Source organism: Brachycentrus maculatus, unplaced genomic scaffold (assembly GCF_059751285.1).
Source record: "Brachycentrus maculatus isolate JH-2025_06_01 unplaced genomic scaffold, ASM5975128v1 h1tg001751l, whole genome shotgun sequence".
Classification (NCBI taxonomy): Eukaryota; Metazoa; Arthropoda; class Insecta; order Trichoptera; family Brachycentridae; genus Brachycentrus; species Brachycentrus maculatus.
The window spans coordinates 35,286-55,919 of NW_028282349.1; the positions used below are offsets into that span (position 1 = coordinate 35,286).

Genomic DNA, 20,634 nt, shown 5'->3' on the forward strand with positions numbered 1-20,634 from the left:
AGTCTCGGTTAAGACGGATATATATTTTTTAAATTTATGATATTTTTGCTTAAAATATTTAAAAAAAGACACTAAAAACTCTCTAATAAATATCGGTCATCTAAAGAAATTTTGTAAGTAGGGATTTGACATTATATTATTGTTTTCCTTTATTTTCTTATGATGTTCTAATATATAGTACGATCACTATTGTATAGTTCATAAAAATATCATATAAATAAAGCCACAAAAGTAAAAGAGAGAAAGAAGAAAGATAACGTTTTTTTATTAATTATTTAAAAATAAGCCAATTTCTGATTAGACTTTCGTGTTATCGGAAATACTTGATGTTTAAAATGTCTCCAAAAGAGTTATATTTCTTACCTTGAAGAACTGCTCGCAATATACATCCCAAAAAAATAAAAATAATGGTTGTATATCGTAAATTCTTCATTTTTTATGTGCAAAACTCACGTCCACACAAATAATGAAAACAACATTTTCTTTATTTTATAAGCCACCCTTTTATAGCGATGCGAAAACAATTTTATTACGTTCGTGTATTGGCTTTATTGCATTCGTGTTTATATTTTTTACTGCTTTATACAGCATAAGTTTTTTTTATTTGCTCTAAGAATATTTTATATGGGGTAATCGGATAGTAATTGGCCTTTTTGATATCCAACTGAAAGCACAATATTTTGAGTGTCACCAAATTATACAGAATCGTCCACAAATACTGAAAATAATGCCACAAGGCGTTCATAAGGCCCAGTATTCGTTAAGTCGCAATTTAATAATAAATAACTTATCCGCACCCCAATGGTGCATAGGACACTGCGTCATATAAACGCAGTGTTATCTTGATCGTTTACACATGAAGGAAAGGTTATCAGCCCTCCGCTTCAGGTACCAGTCCAGGATAATATTGAATAAATATGACAGTGAAAAAATCACTTATATTTATTTTACCCCCCTTGGGAATCGAACCCGGGACCTCTAGAACGGTAGCCGAGCGTGCTGACCATTACACTACGGAGGCGGACAAAGTCGCAATTTAAATTTCTCTAAATCCTGGTAACATTTAACGTAATTGATTTCATTCTTAAAACACCGTTTTTGTAACAAAAAAATAAGTTTTTCGTCGAAACATGTAGTTATATGGTTTTGAAAAGAAAAGAATTATTAAAAGGTAAGGAGTTAAAAAAATATATTTATATTTTTTCTATAAATATTCTATAAAACAAAAAAAAATGTCCATTTTTCAATAAAAATCGGACGTAAACAGACATGTGACCTCGGTGGTGGTCTCCGGTGGGATGAATTCTGTGTTTGTGAATATCCCCTTAATATTTTCATTGATATCTCAGCTGGAAAAAATAAGATATGATTCATAATTTCCAGAGTTAATATTTTACTAAATATGTCCAGACTTTTAAGTCTGGAAATTTTTACAGAGCTTTAATAAATTGTATCTAAACACTTGAATAATTATTTAGCAAAAAATGGACATGTACTATTTAGAACCATTTTTATAAGATAATTTTGTCCAAAGGTTCCTTAATTAAATGATAAAAGAAAAAATGTGATTTTATTATGTGTTTCAGCGGTCACACTGTGGTAATAATGAAACATTTTAAATTTTAGTTTTGCATCGAAACACGTGGTACAATATATTTTATGAAATAGTGGTTTTTACCAAGTAAACTTTTTTTTAAATAATGAATTACTATGCGATTTGAAAAGTTCGTCGTTCATAACATCGTAACTCGTCCTCAAAAATTTAAACATAAAATGTCATTAAAAAAGTATGAAGCGGCAATAAAAAGACTACAGTTTTAGTCGTTTCTTAGTTAACTGGTTTATTAATAATTGAACATGACTTCCCACGATTTATATTCGAACTGTGTCTTCATAAACCCTCTTATATAGGAAACATATTGTTCGCCTAGAAAAATGTCTAAAAATCTAGAAAAAAGGCTGAAATAGAATACCCAAATTTGTCAAGAAAATTAACGTGGTCGATTACTGGCGCTATCCAGTTTAACCTACTTAAAATTTGTCGTCCGTATGCAGTTAATATTTTAACGATATTCTTGACCTGCGTAATTTTTTCCGCATAATTCACTAACAATCAGGATGAGTACGTCTAACACATCGCTCACTCCTTTCAAGAACGTCATAAATCAAAAAACTTGATTTTTCAGGAGAACGTTTTAAAAGTTTGAAAATATAATATAATGTATCAAAAATAGATATCAAGCCACTTATTGAACTTTTTACTATGCAAAACATCTTTTTAGGTAAAACTTGAAGGTTTTTTCTCCATTTGAAAAATATTTATAATATCAACAAAAAAAACTTAAACAATACAAAAATGCAAAAACAATAATTTCTGCCCTATAGCGGGTAAATATTAAGTTAAAAATATGCCGCTTTTGCTGGGATAAAGTACATTTACTGGGCATTCCAAAAACATGCACAACTGAAAATTGACGATTTTTGATTTATGACGTTCTTGAAAGGAGTGAGCGACATGTCTTAGAAAACCCCCACTAAAGAACGCATGTTTCTAAAGAACACATATATCTAAATATAAAACAAATCTTTAAACAACATTTGTTTTAGAAACAATCCTGTACAAAATTTCCAACACTAACCCTGCTCTGTTTTCTTGAGTTCTTTGTTGAGATGACAACTCATGTAATTACACATCAATCACTCCTTTCAACAACGTCATAAATATAAAAAAAACTTGATTTTTCAGGAGAAAGTTTTTGAAGTTTAAAAAATATAATAAAATGTATTACAAAATAAATATCAAGCCACTTATTGAACTTTTTACAGTATAACAGATCTTTTTAGGTAAAACCTGAACGTTTTTTTTCCAGTTAAAAAATATTTCGTATATGTAAAAAAAAAATCAAACAATACCTTTTCTTCAAAACCAACACTTTCTGCCCTATAGCGGGCAAATATTAAGTTAAAAATATACCGCTTTTGCTGGGATATAATGCATTTTATGGGCATTCCGAAAACATGCACAACTGAAAATATTCGATTTTTGATATATGATGTTGTTGAAAGGAGTGAGCGATTGGGTGTTTGCATATGAAACATTTTTTTTTCGATATCAAAGGAAAAACTACAATAATCGAAATGATTGCCGTCGCTAACTACTACTTTCGCCCATTTTTCAGGCAAAGCACGGGATCCCTGCTGGAAGAAATCCTGTTTTTTTTTAGAAAATCCATTGGACTGTCCTATTTTGAACTTCTTCATAAGAACTGAATTGCTGTGCCAACAGTCCATGTTGCATTGAAGGAAACAAGTGGTAATCTGTAACGTATGTCTGGTGAATACGCGGGGTGGGGTAAAACTTCCCAGGCTAGTGTTTCCAACGTTTCCTGGACTGGCTGGCTACTAGACTAGCCACGTGCGGCCGGGCATTGTCTTGCAGCAAATCACTTTGTGAATGGACCAACAGACACTGCCATGTGTCGATTCAGATTGATAAGCTTGTGGGCTATGTAGCCACACCGTTGGGTTGCCGTTTCTGATACGAACTAAACAGAAGATTTCCGAGCGGACCCGACTCTGAAGCGAGAGAACTCAAAAGCCGCGAGAATTGCTTCGATCGTTGACTAGAACAGACGCCTCAACTAGATTTTAACTTTACTTGTTTAAATTCATATATTATAAATTATTTGTCATTATTTGATTTTAGTATATAGTGTAAATTTTCATTTATTTAAATAAAGAAACCAACTGTAAGTACACTCTTTCATTTTTACTCTGGTCACCAAATCCACATCATAACGGCAACACGCCACAAAAAAACCAGCCGGAATCAACATATCAACTAGCTATAAATGGTGACCCCAGCTATAACATTAACTTTACATTAACAAACACGATCACCAACACGTGACCACAAAACGCGCCAAAGGCCGCCTCAAAATAGCTATAAAAGTTGACCAAACAGCTATAACTGTTGTCGGTAGCGATTAGAAGTAACTGTTTCACCAGGTTTCAAAATTCACAGCACCTCTCTAATCCCACCAGATGCAGGGAAAAGCCTTCTCATGGATGAATTTTGCCTGTGATGTTGATTGTTGACCCGGACCAACCAAATATTTTTTGAGTTTTCCTAGTCCAGCATGTTTGAGGTAACCCTCAACAATCATCCCATGCGCTTCAGCAGCAGTTTTCTTTCAGTGAAAATTGAAACACATGATTTCCCGCGAATGCTCATTCTGGTGCGAAACCTGAAATTTTCAGGTCTATGAAAAAAATACCTATTGAAACTGCAAACGAACGACTTATCATGCGTTTGAGAGCTGATACATATGTGTCGCCTACCATGTAAGTCGATTTTACAAAAAATGCAAAATTCTCCGGGTAACGTTTATGTTTCAAAGATATAATTTTATGAAATAGAGAATTTTTCCTATTGTATTAAAAACACAAGACACAAATCGATAATGACATCTTCTTAATTTTTTACCTATTCCCGCTCTCTGATATGGGTCAGAAGGCAAGTTTCATGAATATAGCGGAATTTGAAATACAACGCTGTTTTTAAGTATTTTTAGCAGGGTTTTCAAGTACGTAAATATTTTAAACAATAAAACCCACAATTGGCATTCTCACAAAATCTTATAAAGTTGGATCTGGCGGATTTTGAAATTAGGCGTGTTTTGTTTTTATATTTACCGTAATTATGTTGTTATATTATTACAGGATAAACTGTTTTAGTATTTGTGTATTTGATTCATTTCTAAAATGTCTTATCCTGAATACATTTGGATTAACGATAAAAATCAATATCTTCTAACACAGTGTTCCGCAAACTTTTTCTATTTAAGGTACATCTCCCGAATTTTAATAAGAAATTTTAGAGGTGCATACTTACCATATTATGGTAACGTTTTTAAATATATTATGTTTTAAACGAAATATGAGCCTCCATAGCTAAGCACAGACAATAAAAAATTGGAGCAATTGTGTTATTTTCACAAAACTAGACTTTTTTCCGCGGCACACTAACTAATCACCGTGGTACACCAGTGTGCCGCGGCACACACGCGGCGGAACAACGTTCTAACAAGTCAAAAAAAGACTTGTGGTACTGGTCAAGGTTTTTACATTATGCAGTCGATAGAATAAATTTATTTTGCATTTATGAAAATGACAGAAAAACATAAATCTACACTTTATGGAATTTATGAAGAAACTGACCCTACTTTAACCAATTTAAATGGAACACAGTAAGTGAGTAAATGGAACTAAATAAGTAGGAAAGAGTTTAAAAAAAAACACAGAAATTAATTAAGTTTAACTTTTTATTAGAGAAACGCAAAAATTTACCCCAAAGTTCTTCAAAATCCAACTCAAACCAAATTGGGAAAAACACATAAGTGTGGCGTTCTATATTATATATATAATATATATATATATATATATATATATATATATATATATATATATATATATATATATATATATATATATATATATATATAGATATATATATATATATATATAACTATATATATATATATATATATATATATATATATATATATATATATATATATATATATATATATATATATATATATATATATATATATATATATATATATATATATATATATATATATTTATATATATATATATATATAGATATATATATATATATATATAACTATATATATATATACATATATATATATACTATATATATATATATATATATATATATATATATATATATATATATATATATATATATATATATATATATATATATATATATATATACATATATATATATATATATATATATATATATATATATATATATATATATATATATATATATATATATATATATATATATATATATATATATATATATATATATATATATATATATATATAGGGTCCGCCATCTAAAGTTTTTTTTTTCAACTAGTGCTTATTTCGTGAATGGTAACACTTAGCTCATGTCTGATTTGACAAATAATTAGTTTTATCCTTCCGCTGAGCGAATATGGTTGTGTATACGCTTGAACAACGCTGGGAAATATTGCGACATTACTTTGAAAATCATGGTAATGTTGCAGAATGTGTGCGAAAATTGCGTACGGTTTTTGGAAGAAGAGAAGCACCGTCAGCTCCGTATGTTCGTTATCTTGTGAAAAAAGTGAAAGAAACTGGCATCCTCATCGATAAACCAAAGCGTGAAAAGCCAAAAACAGTGCGTACACCCGAGAATATCGATGTTGTGGCAGAAAGTGTGCGTGAAGCGCCATCAACATCAATTCACCGTCGTTCTCAACAATTGAACATTTCGGAGACATCATTGAGACGAATTTTGCATAAAGACCTTGGTATGACGCCATACAAAGTCCAATTGGTTCAGGAGTTGAAGCCAACTGACCATCCAATGCGTTTTCGCTTCGCTGAGTGGGCCTGCGATCGACTTACAGAAGATGCCGATTTTGCCAAAAAAATCATCTTTTCGGATGAAGCTCATTTTGATCTTGGCGGGTATGTAAACAAGCAAAATTGTCGTATTTGGGGCACAGAAAACCCGCACGCATACATTGAAAAGCCGGTACACCCAAAACGAGTCACTGTTTGGTGCGGATTTTGGTCCAGAGGCATAATTGGGCCATTTTTCTTTGAAAATGAGCAAGGAGTGGCCGTTACAGTCAATGGCGATCGTTATCGGGCCATGTTGAACGGATTTTTGTTCACAAAAATTGAAGAGGAGGATATTGGCAACATTTGGTTTCAACAGGACGGCGCTACGTGCCACACAGCCGAAGCTACACTCGATGTTTTGCGCCCTGTTTTTGAAAAAAAAAAGTTATTTGGCGGACCCTTTATATATATATATATATGCGTACTGGAATACGTTCCATTATTTTAAAACGATTCTTTCAACTAAGCGTTCATTAAATTATTGCATAGAAAAACAATCAAAATTTGGTCTTGATTTCAAAATTTTATTACAATTTAACATATAAATAAAAAATGGTATCATTTCACTTGCAATATTTTGGCAGGACACATTTTCCTGAATCATTTTGGACATAGCCATTTTTACAGGCGCAGCCATTTACAATACAAATATCTAAGCACGGTCTCGGCTTCCGGCTATCCTTGTTTTGGCAGGTCAATGGGCAAGGGTCCCCGCATGGCCTCCTCTCCGCATTGGGATCACCGCCACATCCCGCTGCAATAAAAAAAAAACATTTACAACATTTTGAGTGTGTCCAAATACAAAATCTGGATTTTCTCCAATTACAGGAGTTATTTTCATATTATTTTTTTGACATATCATCAAAGATGAGGAAGGATATGGAAGTCTAGGCATTTACTGGGCTGACGGCCGTCATATACTATATCCCAGCAAAAAAGGCATATTTTCAGCTTAATATTTACCCGCTACAGGGCAGAAAGTGCTGTTTTTGCATTTTGAAGAAAAGGTATTGTTTACTTATTTTTTTAAATATACTTATAATTTTTCAAATGGAGAAAAAACATTCAGGTTTTACCTAAAAAGATCTGTTGCACAGTAAAAAGTTCAATAAGTGGCTTGATATTTATTTTTAATACATTGTATAATACTTTTAAACATTAAAAACGTTCTCCTGAAAAATCTTTTTTTTTTTATTTATGACGTTCTTGAAAGGAGTGAGCGATATATCAACTAACAATCATTCTTTTAATTTTGGAAATGGTATTGAAAATACTACATTCCTACATTACTAACCGGTAGGTTAGGTTAGGTTAGGTTAGGTTAGGTTAGGTTAGGTTAGGTTAGGTTAGGTTAGGTTAGGTTAGGTTAGGTTAAGTGTACTCATAATAAAAAAAGTGATTAAAACATTTATTCGAACCCTTATCCGCACCCCAATGGTGCATAGGGCACAGCATCACATAAACGCAGTGTTATCTTGATCGTTAACACACGAAGAAAAAGTGATCAGCCCTCCGCTTCAGGTACCAGTCCAGGGTAATATTGAATAAATATTAGAGTGAAAAAATCACATATATTTATTCGACCCCCCCCCTCTGGGAATCGAACCCGGGACCTCCAGAACGGTAGCCGAACGCGCTTACCATTACACTACGGAGGCGGACAATTAAAACTAAGTGGTTTAATTTTATAAAGTTAATGATTTATAATTCATTCAGAACTTACGGCAATTCTTAGGGAGGATGCATCTGCCATCTACATTTTTTACGTAGCCTTTTTTACAGGCGCAGCCGTTGACTATGCACACTAGGCGACATGGCCTAGGTCCTGGGAGGTCCTTGTTGGAGCAGGTCAAAGGGCAAGGGTCCCCGCAAGGCTTGAAAACTGCATTGGGGTCACCTCTGCATCCTCGACCCTTTTTCCCTATCTTGTTTCCATCTTGAAAATATAACTAATATTATTTTTTGACATCTCATCAAAGAATATGGAAGTCTGGAAATCTGGATTATCTCCAATTACAGAAGTTATTTTCATATTATTTTTTGTCAAAAAATAATATGAAAATAACTTCTGTAATTGGAGAAAATCTAGATTTTGTAAACAAGTATTTGGACACAATCAAAATGTTTTATATAACTAGTAATTTATAACTCATCATACACTGTATTATTCACCAAACGGACACGTACATACACATATCTCTCACTCCTTTCAAGAACGTCATAAATCAAAAATCGTAAATTTTCAGTTATGCGTGTTTTTGGAATACCCAGAAAGTGTACTATATCCCAGCAAAACAGCTACAGGGCAGAAAGTCTTGTTTTTGCATTTTGAATAAAAGGTATTGTTTAATAATTTTTTTAAATATACTAAATATTTTTTAAATGGTGAAAAAACCTTCAGATTTTACCTAAAAAAATCTGTTGCACAGTAAAAAGTTCAGTAAGTGGCTTGATATTTATTTTTGATACATTGTATTATATTTTTAAACTTTTTAAACGTAAAAAATCGAGTTTTTTTATTTATGACGTTCTTGAAAAAAGTGAGCGATATACATCTACTGTGACACGTGTTTCGGCGCATTTGGCATTATTTTTTAAAATATCAGAGAGAAATATGCGAGATCCAAGATGTTGTAAGGTGGGGAAGACAACGAAGAAGACAATGATATAGGCATGTGAGGAGAAAAGAACCAACCAGACTCCCCCATTTCGCACTGCACGGCCAACTCCCGGGCAGACCACCAAAGAGATGGATTGACAGCTGATAATCAATATCGCAGGGGCTAATCCCTCTTAAAAATGGGCTACAAGCCCTACACCAAGAAGAAGAAGAAATAAAAAAAGTACATTAAAAATATCACCTTTATCACTATCACATACAACGGCTCCAAGTACGACAAATATGATGACCGTACCCAAAAATCTCATGACACAGTTACAAAAATCAATGATACCAATTGTTTACATGGAAAAATGAATTTTTTAAGCATGAAAAACGATGTTTTTATTCATTTTTAAACTGTCATCGTGCGTAATTTATCGCAATCGTGATTTTAAAAAATATATTAAAGCCTTTATAGTCTGGTAAAATCAGTTTATAGTACATATATGCGAATAAATATATTTTTATATTGCGAATTCACGATATTGTTACAGTAGAAAAAATCGTCGTGATTTGGTTGAAGACATAAATACAGTCGGATGGCAGTTTAATATAGCCAAGAATATAGAGTATTATTTATTAATTCGGCATTAGCTTTGTGGAATGACATTATTTTTAGTTTTACTACTCACCTGTGTGTAATGAAAGATTTTCATTTTTTTAGTAACATAATTTGGATACATTTATTTAAAGAACAATTTTAAACATATTTAAAACATTTTTTGCGGAGACTCACCAAGCCATCTTGTTTGCCTTGTCGGTGGATTTCTTTTTACAAACATTTTTATTGTTTTTAACCATTTTAACCAAATATACACACAAAAAAGAGAGAAAAAAATTAGAATATAAACTATTTTACAATTTTCAAAAACTTAATTCTCGATCATTTACCCGTTCCTTTATTTTTTAAATAAAATAAAAGTCATTATGTGGTATAACAAGTGTTTATTTTTTTATGAAGAGACAAGTATAAATGCTGCCTTGAACAGAGTGATTGCAAAAAACAATGTCAATCGAAGCCAACCATGCGGTTCACAACGGAGATCGGAGATTTGGAGATGTATGGAAGTGAAACGTGGAACTGGCAAATGAAGGATAAAAGCAGAGTAAACGCCGTTGAAATGCATTCCCTTAGACAAATGTGAAGAAAATGTGATAGAATCAAATTCAAAGATGTTAGAAAGGAATGTAATGTAATCTAAGGATAATTGAAAAGATGAAGAAAAGGTGGTATGGACATGTGGAGCGAATGGATAACGAGAGCATGACTTAGTATATTTGGCGAACATGAGTGGGAGAACAGAACGAGGATGTCTGAATAAACTTGGCACGATCAGATGAATCAGGACCTAAAATCTGGTGATATCAAAAGTCTACGCAATCAGAGGCATGTATGACTAAAGTTGGAATGGCTATATCAATAATCAGAATTACTGAATTTGGAGTGGAAAAAACCCAGAAGCCTTTGTCGAGACGACCTTGCATCCATTAAAAGTCACTGTTTGGTGTGTTTTATGGGCAGGTGGATCATTGGCCGATATTTCTGTAAAGACGATGCCAGCCAGAATGTTACGGAGAGCAATGGAGAGCGCTGCAGAACCATGATTATTGACTTCTTCGTACCTCAGTATAATGGCATTGATGTGACAGAGTCGTGATTTTAATAAGATGGCGCAGCATACCACACTGCGGGTGTCATCATCAATTTATTGGGGATAATTTGAATTTGTAAACCTTTTAAAAAACACCTTAATTGGTTTTGAAAAAACGTGAAAACCTTGGAATGGAAAATATGGGAATGGAAAGGAAATTTTTAATTATTCCAATTATTCGAATGTAGAAAGCACTGGGATACTATTATATTTTTCACTGCATTTCTACCCTATTTAAAAATAACTTCAAAACTTGTGTTGGTCGTAATAAATTGCCAACCGTATGTAACTCTTATATGAAGATAAAACTGCAGTACGCAATGTCAGACTGGTAGACAGCATACATACGTATCGATTCTTTCCCGGAAAATACATTGCCAAGGTAAAGGTGGTTTTGTTTTAGTAACTTTGCTAAAAATAATATATCCACGATATGGAAATATGTACATTTTGGGGTAATAAAAGATCTCCAAGGATCGATTCATATTGTACGATTTTTCCATTCATAACACGGGTATACTATTTGAGGTAAATTTGCTGATATTAAACTTTCTTTACCTATCTGACGTTAACAATATTTCAAAAAATGTTTATTTTATATATGTATATATATATATATATATATATATATATATATATATATATATATATATATATATATATATATATATATATATATATATATATATATATATATATATATATATATATATATATATATATATATATATATATATATATATATATATATATATATATATATATATATATATATATATATATATATATATATATATATATATATATATATATATATATATATATATATATATATATATATATATATATATATATATATATATATATATATATATATATATATATATATATATATATATATATATATATATATATATATATATATATATATATTTATATACATATATTCATACTTATGGTCAGTTAACGTAATAAATAAATAGAAATGTTAATGTGAATGTTTCATGTTTTTCAAATGTTTTTTTTTATGTTCAATGTTTTCTTTTCAATCGTTCAAATGTCTTTTCATAAAATAAAACAATAAACAACCTTTATATATCAATAATTATAATATGAGAACTCGTATATTTGATGTATTTATTATTATTTTATATTATGCTGTGTGATACCCATATTAAAAAGTCAGGTAAAATTGTAAAGTTAAAAAAACAATAATATACGTATATGGTTCACCTCCATATTGCAGAACGTTTGGCTACCATGCTGGATACTCCAGAATCTTATTCCATAGGTACAAGATAAATATTTGTGATTTTCAATCTATTGGTTGATTTTTACCCTGGACTTGTACCTGAAGCGCGGCACTAGTCACATTGCCTTTATATAATTCTTCTCTTCTTTCTGTGCCACTTCTAACGAAGATCGGCGATCATCATGGCTATCTTCAATTGGATGCTGCAGCTCGGAACAGAGATTTGGTATTTATATAATTAACAATGAAAATAACACTGCTTAAATGTGACTCAGTGTCCTATACACTATTGGATACAGATAAGGATACAGATTGGATAAAAAAGGTCCAATTCTGAAGTTCGTCAAATCTATTATAGATGAATTATGACAAATTATATGTATTTTGTCACAATTACTCAAGTATATATTTTTTCTTCTTCTTCTGTGCTTGTTATGTCAGGTCCCCCTGATGTCAACACTCTATGTTGCCTTTAACGACTAGGTGCAATAGCTCGTACTTTTCTCCTCTCAGCACATGCCCCAGATAGGACACCTTCCGGACCTTGATATCAGTCAGCAACTGTCTCCCTGCTCTTGCTCTTTGGAGCACATTCAAGTTACTGATCGTTTTTATCGATGTAATGCGTAGCATTACACGATGTAGCCACATTTCGAATGCCTCTAACCATATAAATATATATATATATATATATATATATATATATATATATATATATATATATATATATATATATATATATATATATATATATATATATATATATATATATATATATATATATATATATATATATATATATATATATATATATATATATATATATATATATATATATATATATATATATATATATATATATATATATATATATATATATATATATATATATATATATATATATATATATATATATATATATATATATATATATATATATATATATATACATATATATATATATATTTATATATATATTTATTTATATATATATATATATATATATATTGTATATATATATATATATATATATATATATATATATATATATATATATATATATATATATATATATATATATATATATATATATTCTTCTTCTTTTTGTGGATTCTAAGGATCCGTTTGTGCCTCCGCATGTCGCTCTTGGGATGTTGACTCCCAGCTGTCTTTCCACCTTTTTTGAAGGTCTGCCTGGGGGTCTGCGTCCTTTAGGGGCGATACGTGGAAGTCTGTCTTCTGACATTCTGTTTATATATTCATTCCAGTATCGCTTTCATTGTATATAATACAATACAATAAAAACGATTGATAAACGACGTAAAAAAGAAAATAATTAAGACAAATTAAAAAAAATGAAAAAAATTGACAAACTAAAACATTTAACCTGACTCTGAAAATCATAAAAAAGTATTTCACACACGTTTTCTTTTTATCGTGAATCACGATTTCACTGAGTAATAAACTGAAATTTTGAATACGCATATAAAAGTCGTCAATTATTATTTCATAGGAGAGTTACTGGATAGTGTGTAGCCAAAATGAAATGTACTTTTGTGTTTTTTACTATTTTGTTCATCTCCTTAGATTATGTGCAAACTACGAAAAATGAAGGTAGGGAAATATGGACATCCTTCTTGATATTGGCTTTAGTAATTCCATATTTTAATATTATTAAATTTGTGAGATGTACTGGCACGGTGGCGTAGTTGGGTAGACTCTCGACTGCGAAACTTGCGTCGCGGATTCGATTCCCGTCAACTACAACATAATTTAAAGAAATATATTTTTTCAATTGGCCAAGTTGTTTGTGATGTAGAGATACCTCAAAAACTTCTTTTGGACTTTCTCTACCATAAGAGTGTTAAAATTCTTGAATGTATCCTCATAAACATTGAAGTCTTATATTTAAATAAAATTAATACAATAGTCTTGCATGTTAATAAAATACAAAAAAATTGTCTTGCATGTATGTAATAATAATAAATAATAAAACCCTTATCCGCACCCCAATGGTGCATAGGGCAATGCGTCATATAAACGCAGTGTTATCTTGATCGTTTACATATGAAGGAAAGGTGATCAGCCCTCCGCTTCAGGTACCAGTCCAGGGTAGTATTGAATAAATATTACAGTGAAAAAATCACTTATATTTATTTTACCCAAATAATATTAAATGAATTTTACAGTGTTAAATCACTAATATTTATTTTACCCCCTTGGGAATCGAACCCGGGACCTCTAGAACGGTAGCCGAGCGTGCTGACCATTACACTACGGAGGCGGACAAAACATACATTTCATTTTCACATTTACCCTATCTTACCTGCAGTCAACCCTCTAAAAGTAACGGCTTTGCGGGTTATTCCTTTAAAAAATATATAAATAGTTTATTTTTTAAATATTTTTGACATCTCAAAATAGATGAAGAAAAATTTGAAGGACTTGGCATTTACAGAGCTTACGACCGTCCTATGACGGTTATGCTTAGTTAAGTGACATACTTAGCACACGTGTAACATTCACCAATTCTATCCATGTGAGTGACATGTGAGTTCTCAACAGCCATCTATGCTGGAATAGGAAAAGCTTTTTGAGCAAAGACATTCTATTTGTATTTCAAGGTCTGAATCTTGGATTAAATTCATATACATACTTGATTCCTACTTGAAAATATGATTTAGAATTTTTCGTGTAGCTTATAATTTGACCAGTTATTTTATTTACAAAATTATGACTGTGTCCAAATACTTGTTCACAAACCTAGATTATCTCCGATTAGGAGTTATTATTAACATTTTTGACATCTCAACTAAATAAAAAGAAGTTTTCTTCATCTTTGTTAAGATGTCTTCTTCTTCTTCTTTTTGTAGATCCTAAGGATCTGTTTATGCCTCCGCTTGTCGCTCTTGGGATGTTGACTCCCAGCTGTCTTTCCATCTTTTTGGAGGTCTGCCTGGGGGTCTGCGTTATAAAGGGTTAAGATGTCAAAAATTAAAAAAAAAATAACTTTTAGGCGGTGATAATCCAGATGTGTGAACAAGTATTTGGGGACACTCAAAATTTTGTGAGTAGGTACCTTTTTTTTTTTTCAGTTGTAAAAGTTCGACAAGGTGTCGACAACTACTCTGGTACGCGTGAAATCGTGTACCAGAGTTCAATAAGAAATCATTTGGACATGAGAAAAAACAGAACATTTTCATATTATTTTATGACATCTCATCAAAGATGATAAAGAATATGGAAGTCTGGGCATTCACGGGGCTGACGACCGTCATAGGCTGGTTTAAGAGATCACTTTACACACGTGTAACATTCACCAATTCTACCCATTATTGACAACCACACCACTCAAATTCTCAGAAGTTCAATATATATGAACCAATTTAGAAGCCTTGTTCTTGAATCACTAGCACTAGAGACATCTATTGGTGAGATGTAAATAACTCCTGTAATTGAAGATAATCCAGATTATGTGAAAAAGTATTTTGACACACTCAAAATGTTGTAAATAGAACATTTTCATTCACAAGAAAGTGCCAAGGTCGTGTGAAATCGATTCGTCTTCAAGGCTTTTACTGCCTATGGCATCCTCCAATTGGTAAACTTAAAAAAAAATATATATAAATATATTGTGTATATATATATATATATATATATATATATATATATATATATATATATATATATATATATATATATATATATACAGGGTCCGCCAAATAACTTTTTTTTTTTGAAAATGCTATAATAAAAAAAGCTGCTAGCTTCGGCTGTGTGGCACGTAGCGCCGTCCTGTTGAAACCAAATGTTGCCAATATCCTCCTCTTCAATTTTTGTGAACAAAAATCCGTTCAACATGGCCCGATAACGATCGCCATTGACTGTAACGGCCACTCCTTGCTCATTTTCAAAGAAAAATGGCCCAATTATGCCTCTGGACCAAAATCCGCACCAAACAGTGACTCGTTTTGGGTGTACCGGCTTTTCAATGTATGCGTGCGGGTTTTCTGTGCCCCAAATACGACAATTTTGCTTGTTTACATACCCGCCAAGATCAAAATGAGCTTCATCCGAAAAGATGATTTTTTTGGCAAAATCGGCATCTTCTGTAAGTCGATCGCAGGCCCACTCAGCGAAGCGAAAACGCATTGGATGGTCAGTTGGCTTCAACTCCTGAACCAATTGGACTTTGTATGGCGTCATACCAAGGTCTTTATGCAAAATTCGTCTCAATGATGTCTCCGAAATGTTCAATTGTTGAGAACGACGGTGAATTGATGTTGATGGCGCTTCACGCACACTTTCTGCCACAACATCGATATTCTCGGGTGTACGCACTGTTTTTGGCTTTTCACGCTTTGGTTTATCGATGAGGATGCCAGTTTCTTTCACTTTTTTCACAAGATAACGAACATACGGAGCTGACGGTGCTTCTCTTCTTCCAAAAACCGTACGCAATTTTCGCACACATTCTGCAACATTACCATGATTTTCAAAGTAATGTCGCAATATTTCCCAGCGTTGTTCAAGCGTATACACAACCATATTCGCTCAGCGGAAGGATAAAACTAATTATCTGTCAAATCAGACATGAGCTAAGTGTTACCATTCACGAAATAAGCACTAGTTGAAAAAAAAAACTTTAGATGGCGGACCCTATATATATATATATATATATATATATATATATATATATATATATATATATATATATATATATATATATATATATATATATATATATATATATATATACATATTTATATATATATATATATATATATATATATATATATATATATATATATATACACAAGTCTAATTATAAAATCTTCTTTATAGATGATCCCGTGGTAGATGAGCCACCTCTTCTAATGCCTCCATTACCCCCTCAGCCACCACCTCTCCCTCCCACTAGTCCACCACTTCCACCCACTCGTGTACCACCTCCTCCCCCCACTAGTCCACCTCTTCCACCCACTCGTCCACCACCTCCTCCCCCCACCAGTCCACCACTTCCACCCACTCGTCCACCACCTCCTCCCCCCACCAGTCCACCACTTCCACCCACTCGTGAACCACCTCCTCCCCCCACCAGTCCACCACTTCCACCACCCCCACCACCCACTTATCCACCAGTTGCACCCCCTCGTCCACCACCCCCACCACCCACTTATCCACCAGTTGCACCCCCTCGTCCACCGCCCCCACCACCCACTTATCCACCAGTTGCACCCCCTCCTCCACCACCTTCTACACAAACACCGCTACTTTTCCGCACCCGTTCACCTCCTCCACGAACCTCACCCACGACTCCTACAACACTTGCACCTTCAACAAGTACGTAAATAAATTTATATTATATAATTTATTTATGACAACTCTTTTTTTATTTTTAAACAACTGTTAAAAGATAAATAAATGTTTTTTTTTATTAATTATAAAAATTAATAAAAAAAAAAACATTATTTTTTGACATCTTTAGATGAATAAGAATATGGAATTCTGGGCTTTTACAGGGCTTACGACAATCATAGGCTTGGTTAAGTGATCCCCCCGCTTTCATTATCTATTTATGAATATATACGTTTAAATTTATAATAATATTATAGATGTAAACACATATGTTTACATGTTCTTTTATATTAAGTTTCTATTTTTAATGACTTTATGGATAATGGAAGAAGGTTTTAATTCATTATTTAATAATAATAAAGGTGTTTTGATCAAAAGAAGTAACTATACGTTTGGTTTAAAATACTATTTATATCGTGTCGGGTTGTGGTCCCGTGGTTATTGTACTCTTAAGTCAGAGTTTCTCGGTTCGAACCCACTCTACCACAATTTGATACCTATTTCTAAAAATGAGCTGCTTAGGCTCACATAAGTAGTATGAAATTGAAATATTTGTGTAAATAATAAAAAACACAAATATTTCTCATTTTTTTAAAGAAAAAATATATTTTAGCTTTTTGAACTTTACTATGTCTTTCTTTTCTTTTAACTGGTCCGTATACTGGTCAGGATGAAGGGTGTGCAACAGATGTATGCAATCGATAAAGCTTTAATCCGAGAAAGGTGTCTTTTGTTACCCAAAAATGCCAACCAAGTTAAAGGAAAAAGTCTGTCAACAAAATTGTCACACTCCTCTATGCTGGACGATGTGTAACACCTATTAAAGACAACTAGATACTGCTGAAATGCGAATGCTTAGATAGTCGGCTGGAGTGTCCCTTAGAGACAAAATAAAGAGTTCGCGCATAAATGGAAGCCTGGGTGTAACAGGCATCAGTGATAAGTTAGAGGAAAGGCAATTCAGATGGTATGGGCACATAGAATGCAGAGAACATGATCATATTGTGAATCCGGCAATCGCCATGGATCTTCCTCGAAAGACATATAGAGGAAGACCAAAAAGTCATGGATGATACTGAAAGATAGCATGATTCGAAAGCATTGCCTAGGTGACGTATATGATAAAAGGACCTACAACCTGAGGATGAGGAGAGCTGACCCCAACAATCTACAAAGATGATAAGTTAAGATAGAGCCAGGAATGAGAAGACATTAATTTTCCTTGGTCACCCTGTTCTTTGTATTTTGATTTTCCCTTTTTGGTAGGTTTTTGAAATATATTTCTGTGTTTTGGTTCTTGCAGTTCTTTGCAAATTACCATATAGTGTATTTATTGTGATTTGTATGCTTTGCTTTATCACATTGTTCTGTATACAGCGCCGTGTGGTCTAAATGAAGTGTGGAACTCTTGTCCGGCATATTGTTCTTTTGATGAGTCGTGTTCTTCTTACTTGGATGGAGTGGTACAAGAGTGCGAGGCTCCGCCTCCTGACTACCAGTGCACTGGTCGCTGCGAATGCCTTACAGGATTTGTCAGAATTAATGGCCAATGTGTCTTACCAAATAACTGTGAGTATTTAATTGGATTATATATGTAGTATACGATCATGTTTAGGGTTTTTTTTAAGAGATTTATTTTCTCTTGAATGTTTTTCGCAGTGTGGCACATTTTATAAACTTTGTTTAAACCACTTTTTATTAGTACTTTATCCAACCGGTTTCAACAAGAACCTTGTCATCATTAGGGTTTATGTACTGAATTCTAAAACATTGAAATACTCATAGTTAGGTGATAGTTAATACTAATATTACCCTTCCTTTACTATACCAAAAACATCCACGCACTCCGTACACCATATGAAAATATGATTTAATAAACGTGAAAAAAACTCCTAAATGTTGTTTTTATTGAGCATTGCGCAGCGAATACGTCAACTCCGGATGACAACTTGTCCTGATGATGACAAGGTTCTTGTCGAAACCGGTTGGATAAAGTGTTCTAATAACAAGTGGTTAAAACAAAGTTGTTTTATTTTATAAAGATTTATTATCCTTCATTCATCTTTGGGTCAATCTGTGCATTCTTTTTCCCCAAAAGCGAATTCCTGTGGTGTCATGTCAGGTGCCCTTGACGTCGACTATCACTTGAAAATAACTATCCTTATCTTGGCCAACTTTAATCAGCGCCTCGACGATCCTGATCACCATCCAATCGCGTATATTCTGGAGCCAGGAGATCTGTCTTCTGCCCACACCTTGTCTACCCTCTATTTTGCCTTTTATTAGGTGTAGTACTCCCACTTCTCTCCTCTTAGCACATTCCCCAGATAGGACACCTTCTGGACCTTGATATCAGTTAGCAACTGACTCCCTGCTCTTGATGTTTGGAGAATATTTACATTGCTGACACAACGGTCCATAGAATGCATTCTACGAAGTACCCACATTTCGAATGCCTCTAATTGGTTCATACTGCTTATCTTGAGGGTCCACGATTAAACTCCGTATATAAGTTTTTTTAAATGTATGATGAGATGCTTGAATGTACGAAGACTGAAAAGAGTCTGTAAGTGTAAAAAATAGTTTGTATTAGATGTAATATAAGCTAACTAAAGAACTTTTAAAAATATATTAAAACAAAAAATACAAGTACTGACTAAACATGACACCTAACCATTCTTTGCCGTAGTTTTAAATTAAGGCTGTCGTTATATAGGTAATATATGTTTGATCATATTTAAACTGTATGAGCGGTCTCTATTCTGTCGCCAGGCTTAAATTAAAAGCGCGGTCATTCTTGTTCGCCCATACTCCTTTGAGGAATATTTTGTTTGGACGACCATGTACGGCCACACTCCTGGATGAGTGAAAAGTCCTTATGTTTATATTGTTTAATCAGGCTGTGAGGATCCAAATGCAGTCCCTAAAGAGTGTCCGACAGACTGCGGTGCTACATGTGACAACCCAATTCCTCACGGCTCTTGCACTATCGAATGTCCCATGAGGAGATGTGTGTGTATCCCTGGTTATGTTTATAGCCCTGAATATAAATGCATTCCTGCCGCTGAATGTGGTAAGTTATGTATAGCAAACTCAATTTTTGTAAGTTATGTATAGCATACAAGTAATTTTAAGGCAATTAAATGTATTTTCAAATTTAATATCAAAGTCCTGATATATAATTACAATGTATAAGTACAAAGAACACACGAAACCGACTTACTGTGCTTTAAAAA

At 32.7% G+C, this 20,634-nt stretch overlaps 1 protein-coding gene across 1 annotated transcript in view; it reads right to left on the reverse strand.

Annotated features, from left to right (window-relative positions):
* Positions 1-9,182, reverse strand: part of LOC148298679 (uncharacterized) — a 31,007-nt gene extending 21,825 nt beyond the window's left edge. Inside the window, exons 1-3 of the mRNA XM_088276719.1 lie at positions 9,170-9,182; positions 8,198-8,410; positions 7,100-7,228 (exon numbers count right to left, since the gene is read on the reverse strand). Of these exons, the coding sequence (XP_088132845.1) occupies positions 7,100-7,228; positions 8,198-8,410; positions 9,170-9,182 (355 nt within the window). The remainder of the gene's footprint in view (positions 1-7,099; positions 7,229-8,197; positions 8,411-9,169) is intronic.
* Positions 9,183-20,634: the final 11,452 nt, after the last annotated feature.